This window comes from Thalassophryne amazonica, chromosome 15 (assembly GCF_902500255.1).
Source record: "Thalassophryne amazonica chromosome 15, fThaAma1.1, whole genome shotgun sequence".
In the NCBI taxonomy this organism is placed as follows: domain Eukaryota; kingdom Metazoa; phylum Chordata; class Actinopteri; order Batrachoidiformes; family Batrachoididae; genus Thalassophryne; species Thalassophryne amazonica.
The window spans coordinates 2,738,804-2,761,439 of record NC_047117.1 but is presented as its reverse complement, the minus strand read 5'-3'; the positions used below and the strand labels follow the sequence as shown (position 1 = coordinate 2,761,439).

The 22,636-nt window shown below is 43.5% G+C and overlaps 1 protein-coding gene across 2 annotated transcripts; it reads left to right on the top strand.

Moving 5' to 3' along the window:
- Nucleotides 1-2,699: 2,699 nt before the first annotated feature.
- On the top strand, nucleotides 2,700-22,014 carry gtpbp2b (GTP binding protein 2b). Of its 2 annotated transcripts, none has more exons than XM_034187805.1 (12): nucleotides 2,700-2,986; nucleotides 4,956-4,982; nucleotides 10,708-10,892; nucleotides 11,560-11,671; nucleotides 11,904-12,101; nucleotides 13,787-13,961; nucleotides 14,046-14,298; nucleotides 16,986-17,121; nucleotides 18,428-18,486; nucleotides 18,578-18,749; nucleotides 19,028-19,192; nucleotides 20,546-22,014. In XM_034187805.1, the coding sequence occupies exons 1-12, from the start codon at nucleotides 2,798-2,800 to the stop codon at nucleotides 20,780-20,782; spliced, it is 1,908 nt and encodes a 635-aa protein (XP_034043696.1). In that variant the 5' UTR covers nucleotides 2,700-2,797; the 3' UTR covers nucleotides 20,783-22,014. The 2 variants fall into 2 exon arrangements, with proteins under 2 accessions (XP_034043696.1, XP_034043697.1); XM_034187806.1 differs by having other exon boundaries at nucleotides 14,079-14,298; nucleotides 20,546-22,009.
- The last annotated feature ends 622 nt before the right edge of the window (nucleotides 22,015-22,636 follow it).

The window sequence follows — 22,636 nt, the reverse complement described above, 5'->3', positions numbered from 1 at the left end:
GTTACATATTTATTGGTGCCCGTCTGAGCTTTTATTATTAATACTGTTACATATTTATTGGTGCCCGTCTGAGGCTTTATTATTAATACTGTTACATATTTATTGGTGCCCGTCTGAGGCTTTATTATTAATACTGTTACATATTATTGGTGCCCGTCTGAGGCTTTATTATTAATACTGTTACATATTTATTGGTGCCCGTCTGAGGCTTTATTATTAATACTGTTACATATTTATTGGTGCCCGTCTGAGGCTTTATTATTAATACTGTTACATATTTATTGGTGCCCGTCTGAGGCTTTATTATTAATACTGTTACATATTTATTGGTGCCCGTCTGAGGCTTTATTATTATACTGTTACATATTTATTGGTGCCCGTCTGAGGCTTTATTATTAATACTGTTACATATTTATTGGTGCCCGTCTGAGGCTTTATTATTAATATGTTACATATTTATTGGTGCCCGTCTGAGGCTTTATTATTAATACTGTTACATATTTATTGGTGCCCGTCTGAGGCTTTATTATTAATATGTTACATATTTATTGGTGCCCGTCTGAGGCTTTATTATTATACTGTTACATATTTATTGGTGCCCGTCTGAGGCTTTATTATTAATATTGTTACATATTTATTGGTGCCCGTCTGAGGCTTTATTATTAATACTGTTACATATTTATTGGTGCCCGTCTGAGGCTTTATTATTAATACTGTTACATATTTATTGGTGCCCGTCTGAGGCTTTATTATTAATATTGTTACATATTTATTGGTGCCCGTCTGAGGCTTTATTATTAATATTGTTACATATTTATTGGTGCCCGTCTGAGGCTTTATTATTAATACTGTTACATATTTATTGGTGCCCGTCTGAGGCTTTATTATTAATACTGTTACATATTTATTGGTGCCCGTCTGAGGCTTTATTATTAATACTGTTACATATTTATTGGTGCCCGTCTGAGGCTTTATTATTAATACTGTTACATATTATTGGTGCCCGTCTGAGGCTTTATATTAATACTGTTACATATTTATTGGTGCCCGTCTGAGGCTTTATTATTAATACTGGTACATATTTATTGGTGCCCGTACTGAGGCTTTATTATTAATATTGTTACATATTTATTGGTGGCCCGTCTGAGGCTTTATTATTAATATTGTTACATATTTATTGGTGCCCTCTGAGGGCTTTATTATTAATACTGTTACATATTTATTGGTGCCCGTCTGAGGGCTTTATTATGAATACTGTTACATATTTATTGGTGCCCGTCTGAGGCTTATTATTAATACTGTTACATATTTATTGGTGCCGCGTCTGAGGCTTTATTATTAATACTGTTAACATATTTATTGGTGCCCGTCTGAGGGCTTTATTATTAATACTGTTACTATTTATTGGTGCCCGTCTGAGGCTTTATTATTAATATTGTTACATATTTATTGGTGCCCGCGTGTGAGACTTTCTTATGAATATTCACATACATAAGGATGTATTGTTTAGAAACTGACGTTGTGGTTAGTCTTGCTTTCTGTCTTTGTCCTGGACAAAACCACTTCACCTGCATCGTCTGAGTCCACCCAAACGGACTTACCTGGGGACAAAACCTATGATGGACTGGTGTCCCATCCAGAAGGAGTCAAAGGCTCCCATCCACGTCATGGTACAGAATCTGAGGAGAAATGGCAGCGGTCTCAAAGCCCAAGTAAGACTTACTTACTTCTTCTTGTACTGGATATAAGATTTTTTTTTAGTGCAGTTTCTAACTTAATCAATGATTTAGGTTTTTTTTTTTTTATCAAACTGAAAAATAACATGTTTTTCTGTTGTAAATACGAATGTCAAACATGTAAAACATATTGTATTACACCACGTGTGTGTGTGTGTGTGTGTGCGCGTGTGTGCGCATGCATGCACCTTTGGTCTGTCTTGGCTGAAAATGAATCAGAACTTTGCATTTAGCGTTCAAAATTCTTCACCAGTTTTACACACACACGCGCGCGCGCGTGCAAAGACAAGCTAAAAAACAATAACACGGATACAGATTCTCACCAACAGGGGTTGCGTTCACATTAATAAACTGATGTCCAAATCCGGTCTTTAGTCTGATCTGAACAGTCTCACCAAAAGAGATCAGATACAAACCACATCTAAATCAGATGGAGAACCACCAAAAGTGGCCCAAAACTAATAAAAAATAAATCCATAAAAAATGAAATTGCAATGTTATGTTCACATTACTTAGCCAAATCAGATCTATCATTATGTCACTGTTCACACTGGACAATAATCTCAAATCTGTCCTCAAAGACAATAAAATAAAATAAATAAATAACAGGACACTTCAGACAGTAATGTTAACGCAGCATTGAAATACAGGAAACTCGCCTAAACCGTCATCGTATAAACCGGATATTCGCCACTCACCGAACAAAGGCACAAGTCCTTGTATGATTTCCATGTAATAAACACCGGAACATAACGGATTTTTGGTTATTACTGCAGTGTGGAAATGAAACAAGTAGATATGGCGCAGATTTCATAAGTACAGATGTCGGAATATTTTGCCATTATTATGCTGAAAATACTTGGAAGTTTGACTGGGTACATTATTTTGAAGTGCAAAGCCGGAAGCTGTATGTGTGTCTTGTGTGCTACTTGCGTGTTGAGTTTGACGCTAATGTCATCATCATCATCTTCCTCCTCTGCGGTTATTCTTCCAAACCGGTGTTAAACGAGTCGCCTTTATTTTAACTTGTCACTGAGTGAACTCAGCCCTGATCCTGGGCCATGGTGGACCTGACCGAACCCGGCGTCCTGTCCCCCGGGCAGAGCAGACACGGACCGGGCTCCGGGTCCTGGAATAACGGCAAGAGACCGTCGAAAAAGTCACGAACGAGGAGAGGCAAACGAGGCCGGAGGAGACGGAATAAAAAGAATAACCGAAATAAAACCCCGCCGCCGTATCTCCCGCCCGAGGTGAATCTTCAAACCTCAATCCGGAATCCTGGTCCGCATTAACCTGCTAGCCAGGGCAGCTAGTCCCAAGCTAAGTGATGCTAACAGATAACTACGTTATTCCTGACAGCAAACTAAGAATTATCCGCATTTAAACGTTACTGTTCAAAAGAGCTACGAGCAAATGTTTTCACAAATGACAGTAAAAATTTTTGTCAGCTATAAATCATGAAAAAAGAAATCCATCAAATTCAGTTTCAATTTATTTTCATTTATATGGCGCCAAATCAAAACAAGTTGCCTTAAAGCGCTTCACACAAATAAGGTCTAACCTTCCCAACCCCAAGAGCAAGAACACAGGAGACAGTGGAAAGAATAAAAGTCCCTCTGATGATTTGAGGAAGAAACCAGCAGACCGGACCAGACTCAGAGGTCTGGTCAAGCAGACCAGACTCAGAGGGGTGACCTCTGCTTGGGCCATGATACCAAAAAAATACACAATACAGAACACAACACAACTGACGAGAGGCCGTGCAGGCGTCCGGTCAGATAGATGAACATTACACGAGAGGCTTTATTTCAACTGTTTTTAATCATTCTTATGTGGCAGCAAACATGCTTGTCCAGAACCTGATTTATTACAATTAAATATAAACTACTGGACTGAAGCTGCAGAGTTATAAATGTATAATAATTAGTAGTATTGTTGCTGTAGTAGTTTCCAGTTTTAAAGGTTTTGGTCCTCTTTGTCAGTAGATAAACTGTCTCAGACAGACGGACAGATTTGAATAAAATTTGGTGAAGCGGTTGATGACGTAGAACAGATCAAACTTTAGCTTTGAATTCTGTGCCTGTTGATTTCTGTGATACTTACTTTGAATAACATTGTCCTCAACAGAACCGTTTAAGAACATTTATGTTTTCAGCAACCTTCTATCAGGAGTCTTAAATACTGATTCAAGGATTTGTGGTCAAAAATTCCACATGGACGGTGAGAAGATGTGGAGTCATGGTGGGCACGAGTCCCTGTCAGACCAAAAACTTGAATGTTGCCTCAAGGTGCTTCACATCTTTCTTGTGTGAAGCAGCTTTGTTGTGATTTGGTGCTATATAAACTAAATAAAAATAAATTGAGGTTCCCTTGAGCAATGTCTGTAATCCCCAAGTTGCTCCTGGTGTGCATTGGCTGACATCTGTGTGTGTGTGAGAGAGAGAGAGTGAAAGGATGAATGTGTGACATCTTTGTAAATCTGCAGGTGATGGACAGTCTTTATTGTTGCTTTCAGTGGGGATGTTTATTGATGTGCAGACAGACTTTGGCCACATTAAGGATGTTTAACAGCATCATCCGTATTTATCTGAAAACATGATCAAGGTCACTTGCACAGTATGGTCTCTTTAAGGACAGATGAACAGAAGACTTGGTTTCAGTAGATGGATAGACATTCTTGCTCTGTAATTTTTAGTGCATTTTAATATTTTTTGGACTAGGGCTGCAACAAACAGTTATTTTCATAATTAATCGAGAAAATAACTGGCTGATTGATGAATGAGTTTGGTCCATAGAAAATTGTGAAAATGTTGATCTGTGTTTTCCAGAGTCTAAGATGATGTCCTCACATACCTTTTGTCCCTAACCCAGTTATATTATTTGACTCCCAGATAGATGTAAAGAAACTATAAAACCATAAATTATTCACTTAAGAATCTCAAATCAGAGAATTTGGATAAACTCAAACAATCATTTGATAATCAAAATAGCTGACAGTTAATGTAATAGTCATTTGATTTTTGCAGCTCTGTCTTGGACAGTGTTTGATGTCTGTTACTGCTAGAAACACGGGACAGAATAGAGTTATTTGCTAAATTCAAATGTCTCTACAACAGCTTGACTTCAGTAAATCAGTAGATTAAGTGGAGGTTTGTCTTCTGGCGAGTGCTGCTTCAGTTCATCTTTCATTGTCTTTTTTTTTTTCTTCTCTGTTTTCAGGCAGAAGAAGGAAACATTGAGTATAAGGTAATTATTTCTCATTCTGCTTTAGTGCCACCTTCAGCCTGAGGTTTCAGTCACAGTTGGGATTGACAAGGCACAGTCTATTAGACATTTTTAAGTCCTGCCAGCGTGAATGTGTTGTCATGGAGCTATAACCCCAATTCAAATGAAGTTGGGACGTTGTGTGAAATGTAAATAAAAAAAGAATACAATGATTTTCAAATCCTCTTCAACCTATATTCAATTGAATACACCACAAAGACAAGATATTTAATGTTCAAACTGATAGACCTTTTTTTTGTGCAAATATTTGCTCATTTTGAAATGGATGCCTGCGACACATCTCAAAAAAAGCAGGGACAAGTGGCAACAAAAGACTGGGCAAGTTGAATGCGCAAAGAACAACTGTTTTGAACATTCCACAGGTGAACAGGTTAATTGGAAACAGGTGAGTGTCATGATTGGGTATAAAAGGAGCATCCTCAAAAGGCTCAGCCGTTCACAAGCAAAGATGGGGTGAGGATCACCACTTTGTGAACAACTGAGTAAAAAAAACAGTCCAACAGTTTAAGAACAATGTTTCTCAATGTTCAATTGCAAGAAATTTAGGGATTCCATCATCTACAGTCCATAATAGAAGATTCAGAGAGTCTGGAGAACTTTCTATACGTAAGCGGCAAGGCTGAAAACCAACATTGAATGCCCGTGACCTTCGATCCCTCAGGGGCACTGCATTAATAACTGATATCATTGTGTAAAGGATCTTACTGCGTGGGCTCAGGAACACTTCAGAAAACCATTGTCAGTTAACACAGTTCGTCGCTACATCTACAAGTGCAAGTTAAAACTCTACCATGCAAAGTGAAAGCCAAACATCAACAACATCCAGAAACACCGTCGCCTTCTCTGGGCCCGAGCTCATTTGAAATGGACAGACACAAAGTGGTAAAGTGTGCTGTGGTCTGATGAGTCCACATTTCAAATTGTTTTTGGAAATCATGGACGTCGTGTCCTCTGGACAAAAGAGGAAAAAGACCATCCAGATTGTTAGATTAGATGAGATATACTTTATTGATCTCACAGTGGAGAAATTATGTTTACACTCCAGTTACCTCAGACAGCAATTAGTCCACATTTATTACTTTTTTACCGTAATAATGGCACACATCAGAATTAAAGGCAACACATACACATTTGACATTGTTTATGTGCACTAAGTTTGAAGAAGTCCGTTATCCGAATTGAGGCAAGTGGTGAAGGTCACGCAGCAACCCTGAGATGCACCGCGATCAGCTTGGGGGGGGGGGGAGTGATGGGGGCTGCAGCTAAAACTGCACCGCCCCCGCCGAAGGGGGAAGGAATGATGTTAGCAGATGCCGGAAAGGGGGGGTGCTGATGGGGGAAGGGGGGGAATGGAGCATGCTTCAGTCCCGTGAAAAGCAGTTTATTGTCTTTGTGAGATGAGATAAACAGCCAGTGTTCCCCAGGCTGAAAAAACAGTCGGGCAATTTGACCTTCAGGCTTGATAAGCCTGTAATGTTATGGTTACAGCAGTGAAAAACACTTTTTAAAACACTTTTTAACAATTCCACTTGCACAACCAAATCCCAATTATGAATTAAGTATATTCCCAAATTCCCAATTATGAATTAAGAATATTCACCGGCCTCTGAAATCTTCAGCTTAAACTAAGGCACACATCTGCTCCAAGATGTCATCCAATTTGCGTCTGAGTTCAAGAGTCATCGCAGTCTGAGAATGCACTGCCTTGCCAACCTCGTTAATCATGACAGACAGGCGAGGGGCTGTGGTTCTTGATGCCGCCGTCTTGCCAATTTTCCGGTAGATCAGGGCAGCACATAAGCCAAAAAGTACCAGCCCTGCTACCATAAGACCAAATATGAATAAATCCTCGACGTCCTCAACAGAGAAAGGCGCCAAGGATGCAACACGCCAAGACCCCCAGGAGTCGAGGACATAGCCCGCAGGATATGTTCCATCTGGGCAGGGAGGATCCCCCGGTCCTGACCTTCTTGTAGAAAAAATGGTGTCAATAGCGTTCAGAGACCAGCTGATCAATTCCATGGTTAATCCAATAGTAGTCCAGTAGATCCAGAATCCAATATAATTTGAGGAATTCACAGTCTGGTGAAGTAGGGGCTTGAAGGTTAAAGGCAGAGAACAGAGATAAGGGAGAGTGGAGGAGATGCGACCGCCCTCGTCGGAGTCCCAAGCAGAGGTTACCAGCGCAAAGTTCAAAAGCCAGCATCTGTGATGGTATGGGGGTGTGTTAGTGCCCATGGCATGGACAACTTACACATCTGTGATGGCACCATCAATGCTGAAAGGTACATCCAGGTTTTGGAGCAACACATGCTGCCATCCAAGCAACGTCTTTTTCAGGGACGTCCCTGCTTATTTCAGCAACACAATGCCAAGCCACATTCTGCACGTGTTACAACAGCATGGCTTCATAGTAAAAGAGTGCAGGTACTAGACTGGCCTGTCTGCAGTCCAGACCTGTCGCCCATTGAAAATGTGTGGCGCGTTATGAAGCGCAAAATACAACAACGGAGACCCCGGACTGTTGCAACTGAAGTCATACATCAAGCAAGAATGGGAAAGAATTCCACCTACAAAGCTTCAACAATTAGTGTCCTCAGTTCCCAAATGCTTATTGAGTGTTGTTAGAAGGAAAGGTGATGTAACACAGTGGTAAACATACCACTGTCCCAGCTTTTTTAAAACGTGTTGCAGGCATCCATTTCAAAATGAACAAATATTTGTACAAAAACAATAAAGTTATCAGTTTGAACATTAATATCTTGTCTTTGTGGTGTATTCAGTTGAATATAGGTTGAAGAGGATTTGGAAATCATTGGATTCTGTTTTTTTAGATTTTACACAACGTCCCAACTTCATTGGAACTGGGGTTGTAATTATCACGACCACATATGTGCTAACTGAGCAGGCTAGCTGATGTGAGCTGTTTTAATATCTGTGCCCAGCTGTGGTCCTCATAATAAATAGCCAGTATGTAGGAAATAAATTTTTGTACTTTACTTTTGTGTCTTACACCCAACTGTTTTGGTAAGATGTATAAACTCTGGTAGATCATGATTTTGTAAAACTGTATTATGTGACATAACTAGCTAATATGATAGTTGTCTCTGCTGTGGACTTTGAGTGATCTGGGGCCTCATGTCCAAAGACTTGCGTGGATTTCCTGCTGAGACATGGCGTACACTGAAAGCCAGAACTGTTGTACGCAGAAAAAAATTCAGATGTATCAAAGTGTGCATACGCATGGATCCAAGCACAGTCCTTTTGTACTTCCCAATCAATGTAGAATTAAGTGCACATGGAGAAGTACCAAATTCCTCCCAGTCCATGCCCTCATCTGAATATGCAAAATTATTTACATAGGCCCAGGGACCTGGGATTGCTCTGTCTGATCATTCAACATGAACGAAAGAAAGAAAAGAAACTTTACTGAGTCTGAACTAGAGATTAAGTGGAGGTACCCTGTCAATTGGGATAAATATTGTAGTGATCACCGGGCCATCACTAAGAATTGTAAATTGTTGTGCTGCAATGCAGCATGGGAGTTTGGGTTTTGGGGTTTTAAGTGTTGTTATTGGGGTTCTTGTTGGTTTAGCAGTGTTGTTGATTTGTTGTGTTTTGTAGTTCAGTTGGTTTAGTCAGTTTGATTGCATCATGTTACTGGTACCATAAGTGTGAAGTGTTGTGTGTTTGATGACTTTCACCATTGCCTCTGTGTTGTGGTGTGTAAACATTAAAGCTGGGTTGTGTTGTGATTGTAATTCAAATTAGCAATATTTGTCAGAGGATTACCATTGCAACCTTGATCAAGGACTGTTCCTTGCGTTAATTATTTGGATAGTGATTTCAACATGCCAAACAATTCGTCACGCTGATGTGGGGCTGCTACTGTGCTACAGCAGAGATGCTCTGCTGTCCTTCTGCAACATGGGCTTTACTCCACTTGTTGATTTCCCCGATGTGGTGAAGGTTCAGCCGGCACGAGCCAGATGAAGGAAGAGGTGTAAAAGAGGGGGGGCTTCGGCAGCGTCTCCGCCGCAGAGAGAATCGACCGCCTCTACCTGTATGTTACTCAGCAACGTAAGATCACTGAGAAACAAAATAGACGATCTTCACCTGAACACCAAGGTGTATTATGAGTACAGGGAATCGAGCGTGATGGTGTTCACTGAGTCTTGGCTCCATGAGGATATTCCAGACTCGCTCGTTGAGCTTGATGGTTTTTCTCTCATCCGGTCGGATAGAACTGAAGTGTCAGGAAAGAGCCGAGGGGGGCGGTGTCTGCATGTTTGTGAATGACAGCTGGTGCAGGAACTACACCGTGCGTGAGACTTTGTGTACTGCTGATGTGGAACTGTTATGCATGTCACTGAGACCCTTCTATCTCCTGAGGGAGTTTGGGAATATTTACATTTGTGCAGTGTGTGTTCCCCCAGGAGGTAACGCGGCCAGAGTCACGAGCACAATTGCAGACTGTGTTCATCAGCAATTGCATCAGTCGCCTGGAGCTCCCTTTTTATTCATGGGGGTTTTAACTATTGTAAATTATAACTGTCTTTACCTGGCTTTAATATGTAACATGTGACACACGGGTCAACAGTGTTAGACAAGTGCTGCAGAGCGTCAAACATGCTTACATTGCAAAATCAAAGCCTCCTTTTTCAAATTGTAACCATAATACAGTCCAGTTTATTCCAATTTACAAAACTGCTTTGAAAAGGAATAAGCCTCAAATCAAATGGGGGACTGTATGGGACAGTGATAGAATAGAGACACTTAAAGGATCCCTCCTTTGTACAGACTGGGATCTTTTTCATCAGATGGTACTGGAGGCGGCCGCAGAGACAATAACTGATTGCATACAGCTTTGTGTTGATTGTGTGATCACCAAAAAAAATTGTAGTTTATCCCAACAACAAACCGTATATGACCAAGGATGTAAAAGACTGTTTTAATAGGAAAAAGATAACTTTAATGAAGAAGGACAAAGTTGGTCTGAAGGTAATACAAAGGGAGCTTAATCAGATGTTCAAAGATGCCAGAAGGCACCACAAGGAGATTTTAGAACATAATTTTGTCAATAAGCTTCAGTAAGATGTGGCACTCTGTTAAGATAATAACCAACATGAGTACAACTAGGAAATACACAGTTACTGCAGTCAGGACCTGCAGTCTTTATGTGACCAGGCTCTTCTCAGGGGAGCTCAGAGGATATTGACAGACTCCTCACATATCCTCTATAAAGAATATGAACTCTTGCCTTCAAGTAGGTGATATAGAGTTCAGAAATTTAAGATGAACCATTTTAAAAAGTCATTTGTGCCGACGTCCATCAGACTTCTGAATAAGATTGCACAAGGCGGCAGAACTGTGTGATGGTATTTATGGTTAGGGGAAGTGTGCAATATGGGGGGGGTTGTCTGTTATATTGTCAGTTGTGTCATATTTATATTCATATTTATGTGGGGTGTTTATATTGGATGGGGTTTTTACTGTTTTTCTTTTAATTGTTTTGATTGTGCATTGTATCCGAGATGAATTTCCCTTTTTGGGATAATAAAGTATAGCGTATTGTATAAATAATGACGTGTTTGTTTGTTACAGCTGTTGAATTAAGCGGTCTGGTTGATACGTGTGGATGTTAACCTGCAGTGTGTTGGCGTTTCTGTCTCACTTGTCCTTGTAGCTGAAGCTAGTCAACCCCACTCAGTATCGCTTTGAGCATCTGGCCACCCAGCTGAAGTGGCGTCTGCAGGAGGGCTGCGGTGAGGCCGTCTACCAGATCGGCGTGGAAGACAACGGCCTGCTGGTCGGCCTAACGGAGGCTGACATGAAGGCTTCGCTCAAGACCTTAAAGAGGATGGCAGAGAAGTACGGCTGCATCTGCTGCTTGTGTTGATGTTTTACTTGGGCTTCGTTCAGACAGCTGCAGGATGTAGAGCAGGGTTCAGTTCCCAGTGTTTGCTTCAGGATACCTGTCTGTGTCTGTACAAGACACTTCACCGGCACCGTCCCAGTCCACCCAGCTGGAAATGGGTACCGGCCCCTGCTGAGGAAGTAACTTCTGATGGACTGGAGTCTGAGACTCGTCTGTTTCACACTGTGGAATCCAGGGAGGAGTGTTTGGCTTTTGACCAGTGACACAGGAGTCAGGGCTCTGTGAGAAGGGTCCTGGGTATATTTGGGGTTCAGGAGCAGGTCTCTGCAGTCCTCTGACCAAGGTCTGGAGGTTGTTCCAAGAACAAAGCGTAGAACCAAAGGAGACTCTGCTGTTGGAGGTTGTAGCTCCTAAACTTTGGACCTCTCTCCTGTGGGTGTGAAGATCTGTGGACACTGTGGAAATTTCAAAAAGCAGCTGTAGACCTTCTTCTTTCAGCTTACTTTAGTGTCACTTATTTTATCTGCTTTTATTCTGTTTTTACTCTGCATGTGTTTTTATTTATTTATTTAATGGTTTCTGTGAACCTCTTTGTGACCTCTAACATTTAAAGGTGTGATACAAGTAAGTCACTGATGTCATTACTGTCTGTGTGGACAGAGTTGGTGCTGATATCACACTCCTGAGAGAGAGGGAGCTGGACTTCAACTTGGTCAGAACCACACGGAAGATTGCAGAAGTCCTTGTTCGAAAAGTTCCAGATGATCAGCAGGTGAAGTTCTGTTGGTACCAGAACCTTTTTCCTGAAAAGAAATCTCACTGATTTAGTTTCTTAAAGACATCAGTGTATTTGATTCAAAATCAGTTCTCCATTTAATAAGGTGTGTGTGTGTGTGTGTGTTGCACTGCACACCAAAAATAAAAACCCAGAAACCCAGATTTATGTTATTAAAATAAATGATAAATGTGTGGTGCGTCTTTTGCCTCCTTGTGGTTCTGCTCAGTTCCTGGACCTGCGTGTGGCAGTTCTGGGGAACGTGGACTCTGGGAAGTCGACTCTGCTGGGTGTCCTGACTCAGGGGGAGCTGGATAATGGTCGTGGCCGTGCCCGCCTCAACCTCTTCAGGCATCTGCATGAGATCCAGACTGGAAGAACCTCCAGCATCAGCTTTGAGATCCTGGGCTTCAACAGTAAAGGGGAGGTGGGCTCTTCAGCAGTTTATTACATATGAAGGAATCTTCTTTGAAGTTCCTCTATCTTGCAGACTTTCAAGTCCACAACTCATCTTGTTTTCTTTAACAATTGTGTCCCCTGTCTGCACGTTTACTACTAAAACAATTATTCAGTCTAGAGCCAGGCTGCCCAGTTTGGGGCCCGTGTGCCACATTTTGCCCGTTGTGTTGCCCAGCATGACCTTTACAGCAAAAGACGTATTCTGTCCTAATGCCGGCCTTTTCAGGCTTGCTGCAGTTCCATATCTGTCCACGATTTTACATGCTGAAATTTGGAGCGCTGTACACTTTCTGTGATGGTCAGCTTGTTTTTGAATGAACACTGCCCCCTAGCGGACTCAGAAGAAAACCACCATATTTTTGAGGTTTTGCTATCATTACACATTTAAATTACTTTTAAACTAGTGTGTTGTCTGTAGGGATCCATGGGCTCTAGATTGGGTTGTGTTTATAAAATAGGTAGCTGGCGTTTTTCGAGGGTGGTAATAAATGATGCAAAGTCTCTAAAATGAGTTGTAATGGTGTGTGATTCTAGAGTGTTTTTAGAACCTTAGACCTCAACAGTTTTTAGAAGAAAAACTCTACCCTTGTATTTCCTGTTAATTATGTAATTTTTAATGTTAATTTACTGTCTCAATGTATTTATAAATTGTTTAGGTTCTTGTTATTATATACACACTATTATTATTATTTATTATTACTCCTATTTTGTTTTTTTATTTTTTTAAATGGACCACAGTGGAAATATGTGTTTTCACTTTCTTGTGTCATCCAGGTATTTTTAACATATTTACATTTATATTATGTATTCACATTGAACTTGGCAAATAAAATCACGCACATTAGACTACTAACAGTACTTATACAGCTAATGTTGTTATAATCATTCGGATGAGCTGCACTCTGATGCGGTGCGCTGATGCACTCGCATGCAGCATTTTTGAATTGTTTGCATAATGTTCACGTCATGAATGTGTGATGAGATTTTGAACATTTCACAATTTTCTTTGCACACTTGCACAAAGCTGCGCACAGTTTACAACAAGTTTGAGACGAGATTACTCTTGTGCACAGCAGAGTGTGTGCAAGTGCGCAGATCAAAGTCGTGCCAGTGTCAGGGGGCCTCTATACACGCACACAGAGGGCACTTGGCTGTTATAATATAGATTTGCCCACAGACAGCCTGGGCACATTTTGTGATGTATCATTTAACTTTGCATTAAAACAGCTGTTTTAAACCTGAATTTCCAAAGCACTGCCTGCACGTTCTGTCAGGAAGGTGTCTTTCTTTTGAAATATGTTATTAAAAACAAACATAGATACTTTTTTATTATCTCTGGTGTCTGCACATTAATTAAACCTCTGCAGGAGCAGAAGTCACAGTGATCACTGGGATTTGAGGGCGGTTTAAGGACATTTTAAATCTGTTTACTGTATCAGTATGAGCAGTGTGAAAACCAATACAGTACAGTATCATGGGAAACGCCCCTATTAGCCGTGCGCATTCTTAAACAGGAGTCCAGTTGTGGACCTGTGGGATCATGTGAGGTGAGACTGAACTGTGAATCATGAAACTTGTGTTGGACTGAAGTGCTTCATTGTGATTCTGTTTCTCGTAATCAGCTAAAGCGGTACGTTGTGTCGTGTGGTGCAGGTGGTGAACTACAGCGAGTCACGCACGGCGGAGGAGATCTGTGAGAGCTCCTCCAAGATGATCACATTCATCGACCTCGCAGGACACCACAAGTACCTGAAAACCACCATCTTTGGGCTCACAAGTTACTGCCCCGACTTCGCCATGCTGGTAGTGAGCGCCAACACCGGTGTAGGTGAGCCGCTGCCACACGTGTCACCTGCAGAAAACCAGTGGAACTTTCTGTGTGACATCTTCAGCTCAGTGTGATGACTGTTAGCTAGCCTTTTCTCCGCGTGCCTTCTGTGTCCAGCTGGTACCACACGGGAACACCTGGGCCTGGCCATGGCGCTGAAAGTTCCCATCTTCATTGTGGTCAGTAAAGTGGACTTGTGTTCCGCCGGCACTGTGGAGCGAACGGTCCGGCAGCTGGAGCGGGTCCTGAAACAGCCGGGCTGCAACAAGGTGCCCATGATGGTCACCAACCCAGATGATGCTGTTACTGCTGCACAGCAGTTTACACAGTCTACGAGGTACTTCACGCTGACCGTACCGCTAACGGTACTCCGTCTGAGGAAGGCGTAGTCTGTACAGACTGAAGGGTCACAGTCAGGCAGCTGAAATAGAATGTTTAGTGTGTGTGAGGTAACAAACAGTTTGTCACAAAGGCAACGTGCACTGAGCCTCATGGAGCAAGATCGAACCCCAGCGGGCTCAGCAGAACAGACGGACAACAAGAAGACGATTCTTTCTACAAATTCAATATGAAAGTAATAAATTATTCTTTTAAGTTTTAATTAAACATTCAAAGGTACCGTAGTCTTTACAAAATGCATACAGTGTCGTATGAAAAATCGACATTAGTTAATTAATGCTGGTGGTAGATGTCTGCGTAGGTTCCCAGTCATTCAGGTCATCGTTGTCTCTGGAGCTAGAAAAAAGGCCGCTGGACGTCTTTAATTTTCTTCAAGACATTTAACCTCTGACAGGCTTCTTTAGTTCTAAAAACCATAAGGTGGAGAGTCCCACGTATATAGAGCCCAGTGGGGGTTTTGCCCCTGGAGGTGGTATGTGACCCACCATTGCTCATGTGCCTAATCACATACGCCAAGGTGTGAAAGCAGGCGGAGTCACCGCCATCAGTTGTTTCAGGTGAAACCATTGGTTGAAGGGATTTCAGGGCTGCATTGTAAGACGTGGAAAGTTGGTGTCGTAACGTCTTAAAGAAGCTTAAAGAAGTCCAGTTGCCCTTTTTCAAGCTCCAGAGACAGTGCTAGTGCTGGTTGATTTGGAGTTGTTCTGTATAACTCATTAATAATGACTTTAATATTATTTGCTGCAGTAGCCAAAAGAAATGAGTTTTAATTTGATTCCAGTATTGTGCTGCCAGGATGACTGTGAGCTGCTGTAGCGAAACTGAACGACGTTAGTATGATGCTTCAACTAATGAAGCTTGTAGTGAAACCTGGGAGTCACAGCTTCACCGCAAACAACACTTAAATGAGACGCCAGTTTCATCTTGTCGTATCTCCCACCACACTGTGACCTGCCTGTTATGTCGTGTGCTGCTGCCTTTCCTGACCAGGTGTTTTGATCTCAGTGGGCTTTTTATCTGGATAAATATAGATATAGATATAGGTGTAGTTCCTTTGACCAAATTTCATTTTTATTACAGTGATAACGTTGTGTCACACTTAGCTGTCCCTGACATCACTGTATGTCTTAGTGACATGTGATGAAGCAGTGGTTCATGACACAGTTGTAGTCCATGGGCCAAGCAGGTTTTCGGTACCACTGAAGGTGACCAAATGACACTTAGAATCCAGCCTCATTGTATCATGGCCTACACAAAAATGTATGATAACCATCATAGGGTGGTAGCTGTAGCCAGGAAGGGGTCAATGAAGAATTACACAGAGGTCAAAATGCAACAATGCTTCAGTCATGTTGAAAACTATATCCCATTATTTGTCTGATCATAACGATTCCAAAAAGGTATAGTTTGTACTGTCTGTGACTGAATGTTCTGGAGTTATGGGGTAAAAACAGCAAAAATGATGACAAAGGTCAGTTTCAGTCTGTACAGGGGTCAAAAGTTACAGTTGCTCCAGTTTCAGTAAAAAATGATGCATGTTATTGTTTTGGTTAATAGGGTTCTAATAAGGACTAGTTTGCACCATCTGTCATGCTCGGTTATCATGTTACAGGGTAACATATGTCACATGTCATAGAATCCAATGGACATCAACCTTGTTTGATCTTTACTTTGGAGACCGAACATTCAACACAGTCAAAACTATTCCAACCAATAATTTGTACAAACTGAAATTGACCTTTGTCACCATTTTTGCTGTTTTGACTCCATAATTCCAGAACATTCTGTCATAGATTGTCCAAACTATACCTTTTTGGAATCTTTATGCTCAGACAACTAATGTGATATAGTTTTCAACATGACTGAAGCATTGTTACATTTTGACCTCTGTGTAATTCTTCATTGACCACTAGCTGGCTACAGCTACCACCCTGGGATGGCTATCATACATTTTTGTCTAGGCCATGATACACTGAGGCTGGATTCAAAGTGTCGTTTGGTCACCTTCAGGTCAAAGTTGATGACTGGCTCCTGGATTATTTGGGCTCAGTGAGTGCAAGCTTCAAACTTTTGTGCAGATGTCGAGCCGTCAGTTTGATTCACGTTTGATGTGCAGCTGCACACTGGATCTGTTTGTTTAAGGTGCAGATCTTATAGTCTGATTACAGAAATGCTCGATGTCATGTTTGCTGATGTATTTTGCAAATCAGTTATTTCTTTGATCATCTGCTTCAAACACTGTGTCCGATTCTTGAAGTGAGTCGGGTTGAGCTGCTGCTGCTGTTAGTCCTGATGATACGATCAACATGGCACAAAAACTGTTGATATCACTTTTTCAGAATTTTGGTATTAACTTGGTACTGAAGTATCTGTTCTGATATGAAGTGACTCCAGTTGACTGTCTGAGCAGCTCACAGACTCATTTCTGACCTGCACACATGGAGTTCACTGAAGCTTTTATCGCGCGCGTGTGTGTGTGTGGTGTGTGTGTGTGTGTGTGTGTGTGTGTGTGTGTGTGTGTGTGTGTGTGTGTGTGTGTGTGTGTGTGTGTGTGTGTGTGTGTGTGTGTGTGTGTGTGTGTGTGTGTGTGTGTGTGTGTGTGTGTGTGTGTGTGTGTGTGTGCAGCGTGACTCCGGTGTTTGCCGTGTCCAGTGTCTCTGGAGCAAGTCTGGACCTGCTGAAGGTTTTCCTGAACATTCTTCCTCCGCTGAGTAACAGCAAAGAGCAGGAGGAACTGATGCAGCAGCTCACAGAGTTCCAGGTACTTTAACAGTAAACAAAGCGCCAACCCACAGATGACAGGTCGCAGTAAAGCTGTTACTGATCATAATTTACAAAAGATGAATGAGAAAACACACTTTACAGTCCGTAACTTGTTAATCTTTTGAGAGAACTTCAGGACCCTTTGACCTCAGCTCACATAACACTGATCGTCTACGACAGCAAGATACACCACTCTGTTCTAGTAACTGTCTTCGTCTCAGTCAGACAGACAGCCTGCAGGCAGAAGGCAGTGCTTTGTTTTGTACTTTGGACAGCTGTAAAAATAAATCAATAAAATCTAGAGTCTGTGTGAACACCATCAGTCTGTCGGTTCTCACATAGATCCCAGGATGGTTCCAGGACCAAAAAGTGCATGTCTGTAAATAGCAAAGCAATTATGGCTGTTTGCACGTTTCTCCTGAAGGTTGTAAATACATTTATCACAAGTGACATAATAAAGTACACAAAATACCACAATGTAGCCACAAGTACCACATGGTTAAAGGACCAGAAACGAGTGTTTAGAACAAAGCCTGCTACGTTCTGTTAACACGTGAGGAAAAACAGTCTGAAAATGATTATTTTATTGTTCTACGCGGTCGCTGTAATAAAATTACTGAAAGAAAACAGAAGAAGTCGAGGTCTTTTTTTGGTTCATACAGACTATGTTGAGCTTCCCTACATGGCAACATGCTGAGGGATGCACAGGGGTCCATGAAATGGCTGCAAAAATATTAAACGTTGAATTTTTAGCTGACTTTCGGTGTCGAGCACCGGACGCAGTGTAACGCAGTATCGACTTATTAAATGCAAGTCACTGCAACACTGTGATACTACGGCAGGCCAGTGAAAAGTCCTTTAGGTTTTTTGATCAGTACGTACCTGCATTGCTAGACTTTATTTATCCCGCTGAACTTTGCTGGCAGTGAAACTTCAAAATCATGGAAGAAGAAGAGGCGGGCCAAGCTTCCACGTCCACAGCAACTCCTCACGGACAAATTGTGCACACCATTGCCAGCTGCAGCTTCACCTTCTTAAGTTCTCTCATGATTGTGGCACGTTAAATAAAGCCCATTAACTCCTGGAAATAATGTATTTTGAGTTTATCCAGTGTATCAAATCCATCTGTGTCCAGGCAGTCTGTAAAAACAGCGTCATGGAGACAAGCTTCTCCCCCGCTCGCAACTCACGCAGCTATTCCTGTGTACTAGACACGCAGTACAATGCAACTCTGCACAGGCCCGGTGTGGAAGGGGCTGAAGATGAAGATTTTGATCTGATTTCTTGCTGTGGTTTTTTTTTAGGTGGATGAGATCTACTCGGTGCCTGATGTTGGGACTGTGGTTGGGGGAACCCTCTACAGGTAGGAGCCCTCAGTGATGTGTGCTGAGTTGTACTGATCTGTAGTTCACTGTGCTGCAGCACTGACGTGTGCGTTTGTGTGCCCGTGGCAGTGGCGTGTGCCGTGAGGGGGAGAGGCTGGTGGTCGGTCCGACTGACGAGGGTCGTTTTCTGCGTCTGAAGGTCGGCAGCATCCAGAGGAACCGTTCTGCTTGCAGGGTGCTGAGGGCCGGCCAGGCTGCAACGCTGGCACTGGGAAACTTCGACCGCTCCCTTCTACGAAAGGTCAGAGGTCAAACACTGTGTGTGTGTGTGTGTGTGTGTGTGTGTGTGTGTGTGTGCACGCACTCATTGGACGTCTTCAGTTTAGAAACTGTAAGAACTTGTTAGAGTAGAAACTAACATGTTCTTTTGATCTGAAGACGTTGTTTGGACGAGTGTTGAAACATCTTGAAGACAAGAAGTTGAGTTTGTAAACCTTGAGACATGTCTGACCTGGATGACTGAGAACCGTCGGCAAAAGATGACGAGTTCTTCACACACGTCTTTGACTTTGGTTGCAGGGTATGGTCATGGTTAGTCCCAAAATGAACCCCAACATCTGCTGTCAGTTTGAAGCTGCCATCGTCCTACTCTTCCACGCCAAGACCTTCCGCCGGGGGTCACAGGTCACCATACATGTTGGGAACGTCAGACAGACGGCCACTGTGGAGTGTCTTCATGGAAAGGTTGTCATCAATAATGTACATTCTCAAACAGTGGGCAGGGCTTTTATGTCTATCAGCTGCAGACAGAAGTTACTCTCCTAAGTGCAGGAGCTCAGATGTACCACGATCTTAGTCAGTGGTGTGACAGAATCGAGCGTTTGGTTTGACAGACAGGTTTGGGAGTCGACAGTTCAGCTCTGGAGGATCATAGTGAAGTAGATTTGTGGAGCCAAACTCACCTGTCATCATGGAGTTTGGAAAGAATGACATCACAGACACAAACAGCTGAAATTAGTTTCTTACACATGGTGGCAGGACTCGCCCTGTGAGACGGGTCGAGGGGCTCAGGACTCGCCCTGTGAGACGGGTCGAGGGGCTCACGACTCGCCCTGTGAGACGGGTCGAGGGGCTCAGGATTCGCCCTGTGAGACGGGTCGAGGGGCTCAGGACTCGCCCTGTGAGACGGGTCGAGAGGGGCTCAGGACTCGCTCTGTGAGACGGGTCGAGGGGCTCAGGATTCGCCCTGTGAGACGGGTCGAGGGGCTCAGGACTCGCCCTGTGAGACGGGTCGAGAGGGGCTCAGGACTCGCTCTGTGAGACGGGTTGAGCAGCTCTGGATTCGCCCTGAGAGACGGGTCGAGAGAGGCTCAGGACTCGCCCTGTGAGACGGGTCGAGGGGCTCAGGACTCGCCCTGTGAGACGGGTCGAGGGGCTCTGGACTCGCCCTGTGAGACGGGTCGAGGGGCTCAGGACTCGCCCTGTGAGACGGGTCGAGGGGCTCTGGACTCGCCCTGTGAGACGGGTCGAGGGGCTCAGGACTCGCCCTGTGAGACGGGTCGAGAGAGGCTCAGGACTCGCTCTGTGAGACGGGTTGAGCGGCTCAGGACTCGCCCTGTGAGACGGGTCGAGAGGGGCTCAGGACTCGCCCTGTGAGACGGGTCGAGAGGGGCTCAGGACTCGCCCTGTGAGACGGGTCGAGAGGGGCTCAGGACTCGCCCTGTGAGACGGGTCGAGAGGGGCTCAGGACTCGCCCTGTGAGACGGGTCGAGAGGGGCTCAGGACTCGCCCTGTGAGACGGGTCCAGGGGCTCTGGACTCACCCTGTTAGACGGGTCGAGAGGGGCTCAGGACTCGCCCTGTGAGACGGGTCCAGGGGCTCAGGACTTGCCCTGTGAGACGGGTCCAGGGGCTCTGGACTCACCGAGATGCTCCCCCGCTGGGCTGAGGGGCGGGGCCATGATAGGGCACAGGGACCAAATAGGGTTAAGTTCAGGTTGTCAGGGTGTTTGCCAGATTACAGTGAATATAAAGCATGTGTCTCCATCTAGTGGTAGCTTGCTGGTACTACGCCCTGCCCTGTGCTGTCTTCCTGTAGGAGGAGCTGCGGACTGGTGAAAGAGCCGTCGTTCGCTTCCGCTTCATCAAACACCCTGAGTACCTCCGACTGGGCGCCAAGCTGCTCTTCAGGGAGGGCGTCACCAAAGGCATCGGCCACGTCGCTCGCCTGCTGCCCACCTCCCAGAACCACGACCAGAACCACAACCAGAACCTGAACCTGAGAGAAGACAGCTTCTTCTGTCCTCCATCTCAGGAGCGGCAGACGCGTCGTTGAGCCTCCGTGAGCGCGCTGCGTGTCTGGACGCTGTCGGAGCATCACTGGGTTTGAGTTCTTATAATCTTCGCGTGTCAGTGTCTGTAGCATCATCCTGTCTGAAATCCTCCTCCCAGCAGCTCCATCTCCTGCTGGCTTCGTGACCCGCCACATGCCTGGCGTTAAAGCGGTTGACCTCTTGACCTCTGTGCGTTCGGGGTCTGATAGCGGTCTGTGGATTGATGGATGATGCGCTCTGTTACTGAGGGAGGGATTTAAGGTGGCGAATTGCTTCAGTCTCAGGTTGGAGAGAGCTGATGATGGATTCCTCTAGCTCCTCCTCCTGCTCCGCCTCCCGCTCATCCCAGCCAGTCCTTCACATTCTTCAGCATGTTCAGGCTGGATATCAAATCTGAATTTTTCATAACATCCTGAGGACTTCTTGATTCATCATATTTTGACATTTTAAACATGAACCCTGAAATGATGCATATTAAATTATTTCCTGGAGCGTGCACGGTGGCGGTTTGGGATAAATCGTGTACTCCCATGTCTGTGAGCTGAAAAGCTTCGTCCAAAAACAAGCAGATTATGCTCCAGTTTCACAGTTGGAGCTCACTTAGCCGTTGTACTGAGATGAACTTGAGCCTTTAACCGTTCAGAGTCCGTCAGTAAAGGACTCAGATTTTAAATCAGTCGCAAGTCGACTAAGGCTGAGGCTGCAGAGGCTGTTTCTGTTTTTAAACCCCGCCCCCTGCGTTTATTTTGCACTTTATTCTGTTCCAGTGTCACAAACGCGTCATTGGGAGGATTTGATTTGGCGTTACTTTTTTATTCACCATAAACTGAAATGACTTTTCCGCCAGATGCCCTCAGAGTGACGCGGTTTGTCTTCATGATCACATCCTCCAGCAGCATTCTGGGACTTCCTGGCACCTTATGACCTCAGTCACGTTGTTGTCAAATGATCTGTGTCACTGCTTCTCTGCTAATTATCGTTAATCATGAAGGGTTTAAGTTTGTGTCAGAAAATAAAATTTCCTCAAGTTTCAAAGAAAAAAACTTTAAAAATCTTAAAACAGTAAAAATCATGAAGCAGTGATTCCAAATAATTATCAGACGTGAATCTGCAGAGACACTGAACCGTCATTAAACTCTGAATATTTGGACTCACGTTTTGTTTTTGTAGTCATTAGGAGGAAACAACACTTAAGAAGATATGAAAGTGTTTTTGAGCAGGTGTGTGTCTGAGCCGTCTGCATGCTCGCTGCCCGTCGCCGACCTCCAGATCCGATGATTTGATTTGAGGAACCTGCGTGTGAACGAGCGGCGCTGTGAGTGACTGTTTGCACTTTGAAATCTGATTAGCTTCTGCATGCTAATGAGATTTGGTTTGTTCCACTAACCGATTCTGAAATAAACTGTTGTTTGCTCCTGACGTCGGCTGTGACTTTTCAAATGTTCCTCTTTTCACAGGAGGCTGAAGTTCTACTTGTAAACGTGCCGACACGACTTCATGTTCCTTTTGGTAAGCGCATGTGAATTTACTCTCACAGTGAAATTAAACTGCAGCAGAACTCATTAAAGTTTAAACTGTCTACCAGGGAACAAACAAAAAAACATCAAAAATACCAAACACACACACGGTTTGTTCTTATTTATTTTTGTTAACATTTCACCAGCTGCAGCACACAGGCGGGTATTGTAGAGACACGCGAACGGACCAGTTGTCTGCCTGGGTGGTTACCATCCAGGACAGCACCAGCACACGCTCCCAGACTTTATATATATATATATATATATATATATATATATATATATTGTATATATATATATATATATGTATATATATGTGTGTGTGTGTATGTGTGTATG